This window comes from Sciurus vulgaris (assembly GCF_902686455.1).
Source record: "Sciurus vulgaris genome assembly, chromosome: 1".
Taxonomy (NCBI): domain Eukaryota; kingdom Metazoa; phylum Chordata; class Mammalia; order Rodentia; family Sciuridae; genus Sciurus; species Sciurus vulgaris.
Genome location: NC_136461.1, coordinates 181,507,310 through 181,522,388, shown reverse-complemented (window position 1 = coordinate 181,522,388; position 15,079 = coordinate 181,507,310). Strand labels below are relative to the sequence as shown.

At 32.6% G+C, this 15,079-nt stretch overlaps 1 protein-coding gene across 1 annotated transcript in view; it reads left to right on the top strand.

The window, feature by feature from the left end:
* EIF3E (eukaryotic translation initiation factor 3 subunit E) overlaps positions 1 to 15,079 on the top strand; it is a 542,077-nt gene that overhangs the window by 20,640 nt on the left and 506,358 nt on the right. The window contains exons 8-10 of the mRNA XM_079105310.1: positions 10,044 to 10,170; positions 10,843 to 10,944; positions 12,414 to 12,523. Of these exons, the coding sequence (XP_078961436.1) occupies positions 10,044 to 10,170; positions 10,843 to 10,944; positions 12,414 to 12,523 (339 nt within the window). The remainder of the gene's footprint in view (positions 1 to 10,043; positions 10,171 to 10,842; positions 10,945 to 12,413; positions 12,524 to 15,079) is intronic.

Here is a 15,079-nt window from a genome sequence, read left to right as displayed (position 1 = left end):
CTATAGGATATATATTTTGTATCTGGGGAGTGGAGTCTTTTTCTGCTACCTGATCATCATGTGTGTTACTTCCCTTTGCCACATTCTTCTGCCATGATGTCTTGCCTCACCTTGAGCCCCGAGGAGTGGAACCAACTACTTATGGACTGAGACTTATGAAACTGTGAGCCCCTAAATAAACTTTTCCTCCTGTACAGTTGTTCTGGTCAGGTCTTTCAGTCACAGCAACGAAAAAGCTAACTAAAACAACATTTTAATTTACAAAAGTGTAGTTTAGAAAAAGTATAATACTCTTCCAATATGAAACATAAATGAAGATTAAGTCAACAGCCTATTTTTAACATTTTTCTGTAATTTTCAGTCTTGAAAGTAAAATGATACTCTTGATATTTTCAGATAGGTTAATGGAATATAATAATCTAAATTGAATCACATTGATAAGCATGTACTTTTAAGTGTTTGCTTTAGGAAGATTTTCAGACTGAATATTTGACCTTGTTGGCTAAATTGTTGACATAATCAACCAGGAGTTTCAATTTAAGAGAAGTTTAAGTTATTGATACAGTTGAAAAAAATATTTAGACAATGGAAAAGTGCCAGTAATTTTTTTGGTGGAAAAATGCATAATTTTTAAGAGATGTGTTATATTTTCTGTATTAAATACTAAATGTTTACCTGAATCTGATTCTAACACTTACTAGTCTGGTTTGTTTTTCATACTAACATTGCAGCTTAAGTTCAGTACTAATGTAATTAGTCACTATTTGCATATTTCTCTAACAGGAATTTTTTTTTTTTTTTTAACAAAGGACAAACAAATACGGCATTGAGCTGGGAGTCTGCATGATCTTTACCTGCATTCTAAAGTTTTAATTATAAGTGTAAATAAATGGTGAAAGATGAAAATTATAATTTATACAGCATTATTGTATAAATAATGTTGTTTCTTTTCTCCAATGAGAGATGTTTATAACATTCTCAGTACCTAATTCATGAATGTTTATATACAACAGCCTTGTTCTGCATGTGTGGTTGTTCCTTCGTAAATCCAATTTGTGGGAAATTCAGTATTAATATTGTAGATACAATTAAAATTTTTTTTGTACATTGCTCTGCTGGATGTTGCAGTTTTTTGTAATCTTAAAAATTATGTAAATCATAGTCTATACATTTCAGGAAATAAAAAGCTAGGTAAAAATGTTTAAGAAAAGAAATCCAACATACAACTAAAATAAGATTCTGTAAGGATGCATTTCTTTGTTCTGACCTTGACATGATAAGCTCTGCACATTTATTTGGCATCTTCTATGGATAGATCTCTGAGGAACAAATTTGAAACTAACTTCAGAAACAAACCTAATTTATAAAACCAGAATGCCATCACTGATTTAAATGAGTAGTATAAGTGCTAAGATCATTAAGTGTAATGATACATTTGAACAGAATGTTCTCATCATGTAGACTTTTTTCCACAGGAAACTACATAACAATCCAAAGGTTACTTTATGAGTTCTTGGAATCAGAATGGAGAGTTAATTTATAAGTAGAAAGTTTAATGGCACCATTAGGTTAAGCTGGCCTGACAACCATCTTTGCAATAGGAATATTCCTGCCACTAGGGCCATGCAGTTTTTGCATGTTTATCACCCTAAAAATTTGGTTCGAACAAATTCCAAGTTGTGTAGTTGTGTTTTTATGATTCTATTTCAGACCAGCACCTCTTACACTGTTCTTATTGCTCTGTATTTCTGTATATTTATTTCAGTTGTTAATATCTTATTAGATTCTTCTGTGGTCCTCTTATCTGGTAATTAATTGGTCTCTGATGGTGTCTTGTTTCTTACTACTGCTTTGAGAGTAGGCCCTTAATCGTGGTTCCTGAGAATCTTTTTCCTGTATCCTTTGTGCAGCCATTAAACTATTCATGCATCTTATAAAAAAGGATGTTTTGAGAATTTCAAATCAATATTTGAGTATGTATTCTCCGAATCTATAGAGATTTAATCAAACATGCATCCAAATGAGAAGACATTTACTAATAATTCAGTCAGTATTTTCCTTCCCTCCTGACTAAAACCTGTAATCTTGTCCTGAGCATGGATTGATACTCTGAAAGTTAAGAATGGGAAGGATGAGCCTAACCTGAATGAGCAGATGTGACCCTAACATTGGATCCTGTCACAACTGCCTCCAGTGTTGGTGATGCCTGTTGCTGGATTAAGGATAAGGAAAGCTCTCCCTTAATCCATCTGTAGGAATCACTGTGAATTGGCTTCTGTGCTGCCACTTAGTAGTATAACTACTCCCTTGTTTTTTGCAGTTGTGTATGTAACCCAAAAGAAACATTAAATTCATCTGACTCTTAGAACATTTTCAAGCAATAAGAGGAAATATAAACTAGAAACACTTGTGAAATAATATGGGTCACTTCCTGACAACTCTGTCCTTTATGAAATTAAAGTGTTTAATGCATTAGAATGTCTTGTTATAGGTATTAGTAATATAATTGTGATCTTTAAAAAATTTTTAAGATAAAAATCAAATTTTTACAAGAGAAAATCTATCAACTCAGCCTTCTAAAGTTAATTCATAGCTTCTGGTACTTAAATTTTTAATAAAAAGCAAAGATATATACGATAAAGGCTGTCAGGGTCTTTTTAGCCCCCTTGATCTTCTTCTTTTTTCTTTTTTTTTTTTTTTCGCGGTACTGGGGATCGAACTCAGGGCCTTGCTTGCAAGGCAAACACTCTACCAGCTGAGCTATCTCCCAGCCCCCCTTGCTCTTCTTGACCAGTGACAAGAGAAGGGAGCACTCCCCAACAAGGCCAGACCCGGAAAGGTAGTGCCAACTGACAGCCTGCACCCAGCCCTCCGGGTGAGGACAATCAGAGAATCAGACATGTCAGGGAGACCAGTCACAGCAGGAACTCTTTTATTGAGGAAGTCACACAGCTTTTATGTAGGGTGGAGGCTAAGCGGGAACCAATCAGCTTAAAGGTCAGCAAGGCATGGTGGGGGGGTTCACAGCAGGCGAGAGTCCCATAGGACTATATGTCAAGAATGAGCTGATCACATTGGCGGAACTGTTGTTAACCAATCCCTGACAGTGGTCCGATTTGTCGTCATTAACTTTTGAAACCGCCTTTAAGGCCTTGATCTTGCTTACTCGCCAGGGAGTAAGGAGTCAGCCTGAGTTAGTTAACATGTTATTATTCCCAACAAAAGGCAATGGAGATAAAATTAACTATATGGTTAAAATATTGAAATTACTGGTCTTCAACTATAAATTTCACTTGAAAATAAAAGAAAAAATGTGAATGTTATGATATTTTAAAAATTAAAAATCATAAGGACAAAATATTCTTGGAGGATATTCTCTAAATCCTAGAATACTCCAGGTGGCATTATCAGATCAGTGAACCAAGGAAGAAATTGAGGGGCATCGTCGTTTTTAAATGAATCCACTGAAAGGACTCTGGATCCTGATATATTTATTAGTTATTTTATGGTTGATAAGTGTGTGTAGGGCTGGGGTGTGGCTCAGTGGTAGGGCACTTACCTAGCACATGTGAGGCACTGGGTTTGTCCTGAGCATCACATAAAAATAAATAAACTAATTAAGTAAAGGTATTTTGTCCATCTGCAACTAAAAATATTTTTTTAAAAAAGTGTGTGTATATATGGAGGTATTCTAACTTTATGAAGCAAATAGAACTCTATTGGAACATCCATAAAAACCTCCCTCTTGAGTGATCCAAATTAATAATACATCCTGAAGAGCCATTGGATGTTTTGAAGGAGAAATAGAATGACATCACAGTTATCTTTGGGAATGTTGTTTCAAATAACCAATTGCCCCTAAATATTTTAGTCAACCCCTACCAATATTACGAATTGTTGAAGTAATTTCTTTGCATTGGTTTTATCTATTGATGTGTACACACACAGAATTTAAAATGTGTGAAGGGCTGGGGTTAATATATAAATTAAAAGTATTTATTTCTTGATGGCTATGTAGTAAACTAATTGAATTTGTCGTAAAAGTTATGCAAAAAATGGCTTTTTGAAAACAATTTAGCCAAAAGGGTGGCATTTTAAATTTTTGTATCTCTTTAATTGCTGAATTGACATCTGTGTTTGCTGGATTTTCATATCTGCTTTTAAACATAATTTTCATTTGTTTTGATATGTCGTTTGCTTGAAGTATACAAAGAAAGCCTAAGCCTCCCATCTTTGTGAAGTTGGAAAACAGTTGTGCTTATATCTAAACACCTTTTCAGATTATTGTGAATATTCTTTTTGACTAATACAACAAAACTTGACAAGTGGTTTTAAAAGGTCTGAAACCACATATTACTTAAACTTCTTGAATTTTTAACTGTATCGGTATTGCAGACTATATTTGTATATCTTACAATTTGGAATGAATCTTTTACCCATGCATGATTTTATAACATTACACATTATTGTTTTGGAAACATTGGTGCAGTGAGTTGTGCAGGTATTTCAGTGTTGTTAACATTGTTCAACATCAAAAAACCCCACATTGATTAACATTAGTCCCAAAGTCATTAGAAAAGACTTTAGATATTAGAAAACTGTCAAATTCCCAGTGATAGATTAAAAAAAATTTCCAAAGTTTACTTTTTCTTGAAGGTTCTTACTTATTTTTCAATAGCAAAAGTATTTTAAATTTTATAGTGCTTTGCTTATTTTTTATTTTTGTAGGACTGGTTCACTCCATTTTCTAGAAGTCCAAATCTGAATAACTTTGGTTTATCTCTCATTCATTTAGGTGAAAATAGTGTCCTTTGAGAAAAGGAGCTCATTCGTCTCTTGAAGCATTTTTCTTTTCCTTCCAACCCCCCCACAACACAAAAACACGTTCAAAGTACAGATTTCTGCCATTAGCCTGGGACTTTTCTCACGTCTCACTAATTCACAGCCCGGTCTTATAGTCAAAAAGACATGTAAAGCCCCCTCCCTCTTGGGAGCCTGCTTTCAAGCAAATAAGCACCATTAAGAGCCATATGAAGGTTTTGGAGGGGGAATGACATGCTGGGATCAAGGAGGAGGGAGGTGGTTCACATGTATCTTTCAACTATTTTTTCTTAAGACAACCATGACACAGAAGTATACAGCAGAAGCACTTTGAGCATTTCCATTTAGTCATACAGGGTCTTTAAAAACTCAAGGGTTAAAATTTTTAGAAATTACTGATTTGTACTATTTGATCAAGGACATAGTTGAAACTAGCAAAATATTTACCTGAAGAACTGTGAAGGTAAAAATTAAAGTGACTGGTATGGTTTGATACCATGACCTCAGTTGTAAAGAACCAAAAGAGTCTGTTAACAATTGATGATTTTTAGTAACTTTACTGAATGGTATAAGTGTGTTATTGATATTTTAAGTGAATTATGAATTGGGGGAGGGGTGTGTGTGTGTGCGTATACTTGGGAAATAATTTTATACATTTGTCTTTGAAAGTTCATGTGCCAATACTAGTTAGTCTCTGAGATCACGTATATTATCATTTCTGCCATAATTTATTCTCCACCTAAAATGTAGATGATTTACACATTTGAAAAATGTTGAACTTTTAAGTGTAACGTAATATAGAAGATATCAGGTGCAACATAGAACCCTGTTCCTGGGCTGTTAGAGGTGAGGCTTTGCCACTAAATGTAAATGCTATCAGAAGAAGAATGCATTTATAATACAATGCCTTGTTGTTCCCCAGTTAGAAAAAGAAATATGCCAAGTTCAGTTACCAAAAGAATGTTTTAATTTGCTTTTTATGTAAAAATAATGTGACTTTCCTAAGAATTTTCAAGTTTTATTATTAACAGAACATCCAGGTGCTTTTATTTGTCTTGCTTTTATTTTTCATATTTTGTGTTATCTTTTGATTACTACATTTTCTGACTTACGGTTGTGAAACACTGGGAAAACTTCAATAAAATTGTACACTTGGGACATGTGTTGTACTAAAGTTAAAAAATAAACTGAAAACATTTTTACTTAGTTACCATGAAATTATACTTCAAAAGAAATATTGAGGCTCTTATTTAAAATAAAAAATAATATTATCTGATTTTAAAAATAGGAGGTATAGCCCATTTTCAAATAGCTTATATTCCAAACTAATAACACAGGAAGTAGCATAAGAACACATGGGTGAGAATTGGAAAAAAGTCAAACCATCCAAATGAAAATTTGAACTTTTAAATTTGGATTGACCAAGAAAAGAGATGATAAACCAGGGAGGTAAAACAAAAGAATGGAGTGGTAATATATAGGCTGTTAACATGAATCTGTGGTTTTCCTTGTGTTTGAATTAAATATTGTCCTATGTTTAATCATCATTACAATTGATAATCATATAAGAATGTGAATTGAGATAGCTTTGAAAGAATCATCCCTAATTCCTATGCCATTACCTATACATACATGCACAGGATTGATCACTTCTGCCCTAAAAGGTGGGATGTCTCTGCTGTGTTTGAAAGTCCAGAACTATGGTAATGCTGTGTATCAGGGGTCTGCAAACTCTGACTCACTGACTGATAAATCTGGCCCGTGGCCAGTGTTTTCATAGGGCCCTCAATCTAAGAATAGCTTTTACATTTTAAGTGTCTTAGGGGAAAATGAACTGTTATTTGAAAACTGTATGAACTTTTAAACTTCATTGTCTTAAATTTTTATTGGAAAGCAGCCACTCTTACTAGGATATATAGGTATAGATATGGATATAGATACTGTCTGGCTGCTTTTGAAATATACTGGTAGAGTTAAGTAGTTGAGATTAGAGGTTACACATTGTGTTTTCTCTCTCACTCTACTGCTGTACTACAAATCCCACTAATGCCACAGTAAGGCCTTAATAATGTTTCTTGTACCATGTATATGACACTGAAACATTTTGTTTATTTGTATTATTTATTTATTTATTTATTTATTTTGCGGTGCTGGAGAACCCAGGGCCTTGTGCTTGCAAGGCAAGCACTTTACCAACTGAGCTATATCCCCAGCCCTTGTATATTTTTATTACAAGTGCATACTTATGTCAAAACAAGGAGAGAAGTAGACTTTAAATGTGCTTTTAAGGCACAGTGGAGTGTGATTTTTTTCTCATATCGGATTAGATAAGCAAAGCATTGAGTAGACACTAATTAATAGGACAGTAACTAAGAAAAATTAGAAAATTTAATATTAAATATTACATCATAGCAGAATTTCCTCACAAAAATTAATGAAAATGAAGTTTCAACCAAAGCAAGTTTCTTATTGGTTCTTATTATGGTTGGTAATAAAAGTGAAGTTTTCCAAGGAAAATTATTTATCATTCGTGATTTAGTTAAATTGTTTTTGATCGCAGCAGCCAAACAAACATATCCAGAGAAAATACGTTTATTTAAAAACTACAACAGTTGCTTATAGTTGAAGATATTGAAACCATGTTGCTCTAGAGAAAGAATGACATTTTCCTGAGTGATAAAAATTGCCTTTCACTACTATTGTCACACACTGAATAATTCAGTATTAACCTTTGCTTCAGTCTTTGTTTTTTAGTCTGTTCAATGTAAAATTACAAAGTAAAATGGTGCTTTTATGTAAAATTCATACTGAAGTCTTTTCAGTGATAACTAACATACATGAATCACAAGTAATATTTATCTGCTACATACATTTTCTGTTTTCTCCAAAGTTAAAACAACCAAGACCTTCATTCCTGCAGTTTGCAACATCCATGTTTTCAAGCTCAATTACAGTTCCTACAAGTTTTAGACGTAATTGCAAGTACAAAGGAAATTTTCAGATTTCAAAATTCCTTTAACAGTAATTGAATTGGAGGTGATTAATCTTAAGTGTAATGACACACTAAAAGGCAATATCAAAAGAATTTAATAGGATTCTCTATGCAATAAATGTACTCAGTTAAATTATATGCTTGTCAATTAATAGCAGTATTTTGTAGTACCTGTCTATATAAAAAATAAAATGTTTTGAAAGACAAAATATAAAGGGCTGGGTATATAATTCAGTGGTACAGTGCTTGCCTAGCATTCATGAGGCAATGGGTTTGATCTGCAGCAGTACCAAAAAAAAAAAAAAAAAAAAAAGACTAAATATGTGAGATCTCATTTGCAGTTGGTTTTAATGTGAAGAACCTCTAAATTTGAACCCAATTAAGTGGAGTTATTGGCAATGAAGGAATTCACTTACTAAACTTATATTTTTTAAAATATAAAAATATTTTTAAAATTATACTTAAAAGTTTACTGTATTTTGAGTTTTGTCAGTAAAATGTTTTGGAAATTAGTCATCCTCTCTAATTTTCATACTGGGGATTGAAGAACCCAGATCATTGAGGTACATCCACAGCCCTTTTTATTTTTTGAGACAGTGTCTGCCTAAATGGCTTAGGGCTTCACTAAGTTGCCAAGACTGGCTTCAAACTTGTGATCCTTCTGCCTCAGTCTCATATTATCTCCTTTTTTTCTTACATTACCTCATTTGCTTCTTGCGTGCAAGGCTGAAAATATTTGGTCCTTCACGAAAATTTTGTCAGCCTCTTGCATATGCTATCTGAAATAAATAATTTCCCAAGAAAGTCATTCTCCAGAAAAAGATAATGAAAATACATGTAGTGTAATGATAGAAAGCCAGGATAAGCAAAGAAATGAATTTAACATCATATACAATAAACTTACAGAACTTATTATTGTTTAATGATTTTGGATGAATTTATTAGTGAACTCATAAATGCCTCCTACCCTAGGAAGAAAATTATCATGCCCTCCTATGCTTATACATGAGGTCTCTGGCAAGAGAATATGGAGAATTATTAATTGTTCTGAATGAGAATTATAGTTTTAAAAATTGCCACTTGAAACTCAGGCTGTTTCTAAGATGATGCAGCTTTTATTTGGCACATTTTAGGCCTCTTCCTAGAAGTTGTTATATTCTTGAGTGAATATTGATTCTTTTTATACCTTCCTTGTTTAGGGAGCATTTAAAGAAGACTAAGTGATACCATATAGAATTGAGTGTTAAATTCTAGGGTCCTCTCAAAGTGTATTTGTAGGGAATCTACAGTACAATAAAATTTTAAAAATTACAGTCTGAAAGAACTTGGAAGATAAGATATTTAAGTTGGACCTTGATGGATGACTAGGATTTAGGTTTTCAGAGGTGTATATTGGGAGAGCAGTTCATGTGGAGTGAGGTTTTAAGGAAGGAAGTAGGAAGCTGTCAATGGTGGTGTGATGGCATATAGAGCTAGATAAGGTAGTTTGGGGTTCGAATGTTCAACCAAGAATAATAGGCCTTATTAATAAATCTGAACTAAGGAAGAACCTGGCACACAGCGGTGCTCAGTTAATACATATTAGATAAATAAATAAGGAGTTGTTGAAGGAACATTTCAGGAGGTATACACTGTAGGTCAGAAGGTTATCTGCTCTTGATCATAACAATATCAAGATTTATTAAATATAATAAATGTTGACAATTATCTAACATCTGTTCCCTTTTTTCTTATTGCTGTTGCTACTGATTTAGCACAGATTGTGTAATAGTGTAACAGTTGATTTCTCCCTATTGTTTCCAGTATTTCATCCCTCATTCTTTTATTTGTGTAAGTGCTTGATTTTCTGATTATGATGAGTATTTTGCACACAGGTTTTCACATAATTGTTCTAATGGGTAAATGAAAGTCATAACCTTAGTAGTCTTTCAGAATGTACCAGCAGCACATCTACTGGCGTTCCAAAGTCAGCAGTGATTATGGAATCCTTAGTTTTTTAAATGAGTTTTCCATCTCACTCTAAGTTAAGGAATACTAGCTGGTATTGTCATTTAGATTACTATAGTTGAATTCTCTTTATTTTCTTGGATGTGATGTCCTTACAATATTACATTTTTAGGCTAGTGAGACAGTGCAGTACAATGGACTGCTTAGGTGTTTAACTCATACTGGGTTGTAGATGTAGAAAACTAGATAAGTTATTAAATAGTAACTGTTATTTTTACTTTAGGTATCTTAATGCAATTCAGACTATGTGTCCACATATTCTCCGCTATTTGACTACTGCAGTCATAACGAACAAAGATGTTCGCAAACGCCGGCAGGTGCTAAAAGATCTAGTAAAAGTTATTCAACAGGTAAAACAAATCTTTATTTATTTTTAAAGTACCACAACTTTAGGTCTAATCTGCTTTTCTAAAGTTAAGACACTTATTTCTTAAGGTACAAATGTACTGAAAATAGGAGAGAAGCATAGTGAAGTTTAGAGGAGAGAAAAGACTTCAATGAGCATTTACTGTCTTTATGTCCAATATATTCTTATGTTACATTTGATATAAATGATTATTGCTATTTGGTAGGTGGCTACTTAATACATCTGTGTTGCTGTTATAGCAAAGACAAGCTACCTGGAGGTCATTAGTTGCTGTATTCCAGAGGAATGATCTTTAGAATTGCCCCCAAGTTGGGCAAAAGCCACACAGCCCTGCTGATTAATTTGTAATGAGCTTCTCAAAAAAAAAACATGGATTAGGAAAAGAAGTTAAATCTTTATTTGATCCAAGAATAAATATAAAGAAGAATTGTCAGCAGTAGTGTAATAATACCTTTATACCTGGGAAAGTTCATCGATGCTTGACTAAAGGAGACTTAAGTCAAGCTTTTGGAATGATTTGAGAAGATGATGCTAGGTTATTTATTTGCTATGAATCAATGGTAAAGAAGAAGAAAACGAAGAGTGGGATATTTTAGGAGCTGTCTGATAAATAGTGTTTAACCAGATCTAACTGGACATTGTCTTAATTTTACAGGAGTCTTATACATATAAAGACCCAATTACTGAATTTGTTGAATGCTTATATGTTAACTTTGACTTTGATGGGGCTCAGAAAAAGCTGAGGGAATGTGAATCAGTGAGTATGAATTTTTATTTATGAAATAATAATAGGCTTAAATTTTTGAATATTATAGAGTTAATCAGTTATATCAGAAATATGTTAATCTTAAAATGGCAGATTATTAGGGAATGTTAGAGAAGACATTTTTAATGTTGGCATAAATGTATCTCTTTTGTTAGTTTGTTAAAACATTGGAGATATTTTAAGTGCACATGTGAATCTTCAATTCTATGTCTTATCTTGAATGAGTAAATAGATATTTTATATGTATAGGCTAGGTCACTGTGAATTACATGTCACAATTGTAATTCACTATTTTGTTTCATAGGTGACTGTCTTCAGAATTTTTCACGATTGCATTTTAACATTTGCTGTATGACCAGGCAATACATTGTAGTTACGAATTTTATAATTATGGTGTTTCTCTTGTTCAATAGAAACTTGAATAAGTCTATGAGTTTTAAAATACTAAAGTAAGAAGTTACCTGATGAATATAGTTCCATTTACTCGATTCTCAAGTTACTAGTCATCAAATTTATCTTTTGTATTCACATTTTGGAACAAAATAGGCAGTTTGTTGACAGACCAAGATCTTCTTCCTCTATGAAAAAAAGAAATACACATTCAGAAGTGATCTTTTTCTTTTCTTTTCTTTCTTTTTTTTTTTTTTTTTTTTTTTTTTTTTTTGGTACCAGGGATGGAACCCAAGGGTGCTTATCTACTCCACCCATATCCCCAGCCCCTTATTTATTTATTTTTTTTATTTTGAGACTGGATTTTTTAAAGTTATTTATGGCCTTGCTGAGTTGCTGAGGTTGGCTTTGAATTTACCATCCCCCTGCCTCAGCCTTCCAAGTTGCTGGAATTACAGGTATGTGTGCCACTGCACCTGGCCAGTAGTGATTTTCAAACGTTAGACAAAACTGAAAATTGGAATCTAGTTTGATAATTTGTATATATATTATCATCTGTGACATTTTTGGTGCATATTCACTATGCTAAATATGGAGACCTTCCTGTAAATCCAGGGCACCTGTTTGCTGTTCTTGGAGTTGAAATATGCTCTTTTTTAATCCCTGTGGAAAACAAGCCACCCCTTGCTACCTTTCCTTTACAGTTTTCCAAGCCTACTTTTTTCATGTCTTTAGTCAATTATTTATTTTAAGTAGCCTAAAAAGATACCTACAAAAGATTTCTGTATATTGGACAAGACAAAGCTACTTTATCAAAAGATTGCTCTGTTATTTAAAGTCAGGAGTAGAATGAGTTTCGGGTTTTTTTTCTTTCTCCACCATTGTTTTACTGCTTGTTTAGGTTGTTAGATGCTGGAACATATGTAGTGTCATGAAGGTGCTATGGTATAGAACTCTTAAGTGGTACAGTTGTAATGAATGGAACAATAAGTAAAGCAAGACAGTGTTTGAGTCAGGTTTTTGAAAATCGGTTATCTGAGTCATTAATTTTTTTTCTTTTGTATACATAGGTGCTTGTGAATGACTTCTTCCTGGTGGCTTGTCTTGAGGATTTCATTGAAAATGCCCGTCTGTTTATATTTGAGACTTTTTGTCGAATCCATCAGTGTATCAGCATTAAGTAAGAACACCCTGATTTGATAAATATTTTTTACTTTCAAATATGTGGAATTTTCCATTTATTATAAAATAGTTACATTTAATGGGATTCCAGTTAATTGAATCTTTATTTTCTTTCACTTATAGAATAAAAAGGAAACAATTTATTAGTGATTTGTGAAAATTAACTTCTTTGTTGCTGCAGACTCAGAAATATTTTTAGTTTTTATGTATGTGGCACAGCATAATTTTTCAAAATATCAAGTTTAAGGTAGTATATACTTGTCAGTTACTTTTTAAGGAGTAAATACTATTGTACCATTACATAGGAAGAAAAAGTAAAATTACCAGTTTTAAAATAGTTTTCAACAGTACTTGAAATTAGGGATTCACTCTTATTAAATTGTAAGTTTTGTTGAAAGACCACTACATTTGGTAATCATTTGTTAATTAAGTTTGTTTTATTTAATTACATATTTGAATTCTCATAGTAAACTCCTGTGACATCCTAAAATGTTGAAACATGAAAAAAATTATGGTGAATTGTAGTTGAAATTTTCTTGTGTGTGAGACAATTATTAGGAAAAAAAATATCAAATGTACATAACCTATTTGAAACTAATTTCACATTTTAGATGTTGATAGACCTTTATTTTTATTCTTTTAGAATTGAACCCAGTGCCTCCCACATGCTGGGCAAGTGCTCCACCACTGAGCCACAATCCAGGCCTAATTTCACATTTTAGAGTTTGAAAAATAATTACTGCCTTTTGGGCATAGATGAAGTAAAAAATAAAACATAAAAACTCAGTACTTTAATGTTTGCCTCTGAGGAATTGTTTGTAGACCAAATTATTTTTCTTTGATACCATTTAGTGGATCATTATTTAAGTGATTATCAGGAAGTGATTATCCAGTTAGAAGTATAGAAATCATAGGACTTTTCCTGTAGATCTTGAAATTCAGGTTTTTTTTTGGTACTTTACTAAAGCATGAAGACATAATTTTAAACATTTGTCTTAAAGAATATATTTATATTCTGAGATAAAGAGGTAAGTAAATCATATGTGGGACTCTGGTGGACAGTAGATAACTGAATTCTTGCATTGTTCTTTGTTCTTAAGATTTATAATTAGAGCTTGAGAGAGAAGAATGTTAGTATTTTGGTTTCAGTTGTGGAATTTTCTCTGTTTATCATTAAAATATGGTCACTTGGGTGTTTGAGGGGTTTTTATTTGTTGCCCAGAACTTCTTTACCCATGTTTTGAAAGCTGACTCTCCCTTTTGTCTTTATCACTGAGTATACTAATTTTGTAGCAACTAGCATGCTTCCTACAGTATAATATATATAGTATAAATATTTGTTAAGTGAGTAAATTTCTTTTGTTCTTTGTAGTGAACTAACATTTTTGAACATTACAATGTTTTTTAACTTTGTGTTTTCATCTAAGGTACCATGGGTAAAAAGGTTTATTTTAATTGTTTCCTTTTATTATCTTCCAGACCTTAGGTTTGCTATTTGTTTCTTAAGATTGTTTCCTATGTTGAGCAGTAAAATAGATTTAAGTATTTTTCCTGTCTACTTAGTAGATATGCATAGCTCAGAGAAGATAATAAAGTAGGAATGTTTCTGTAAACTGGTCTGTGGTATTATTATTACCTAATAATTTTCAGATTTATTGTAGTATAGATTTTTATTTTTTCTTTGATCCCTTTAATTTTCTGCTAGACAAAGTCTCCAAAGCATTTTCAAACTAAATTCCTGGTGATTTTCCAAAGTCTAGCAGTCTTTTTCTTCTATAGTGATAGTACTTGCCTTCACTTAGGGTTGTTCAAACTTAAAAGCTGCCTGTGGAATGTTATACTAACATGGACAATTAGACTATATAGATTTTAAAAGGAGAAAAGAAAAGAATACACAAATTAATATATTTTCTCCAAATATTAAGGTAGAATTTTTGAGCTGAAAGAAATGTTGGGCACTTTTTAACCCAATACTACAGTTGTTGAATCATCTAGATTAGGACTTTTCAGTAGATGTTTTTGCAGTGATGGGCATGTTTTGTATCTTTATTGTTCAGTATGGTTCACTTGAAAGGTAGTTTACATTTCAAGTTCTAGAACCATAGCTTTCAGATCTTGCATGTGCATGATGCCTTTCATCCTGTAAACATAGTACTTATTTTCAAATGCAGTATTATATGTATTTGCATATGTATATAGACAGATCAAATCAGGCCCCTGTTTATCCCTTAGCTTTTTCTTCTGACAACTAAGAATTCATTTTCAGCCTTGAAACTTCTGAAACAAAGTTTTACAAAACACTAACAAGTCCATTATGTTTTAGCTGGGAAACTTAAGGCTCAGGCCATTAAGCTTACTTGGGTCTTATTTGATGTCCGAGCCTAGGCTAATAGGGTTCTGTACCTCACTATAAATTCCTTTTCATTGTAAGCAGTTTGTATTTTCCAGAAATAATAGGTTTAGACCACTTAGCAATTTAGAGTATCAGTTGAAGAGGATAAAGATGAAATCCCAATGTCTTTGTAGATTTGTTTTACAAACAGGTTCTTAGTGG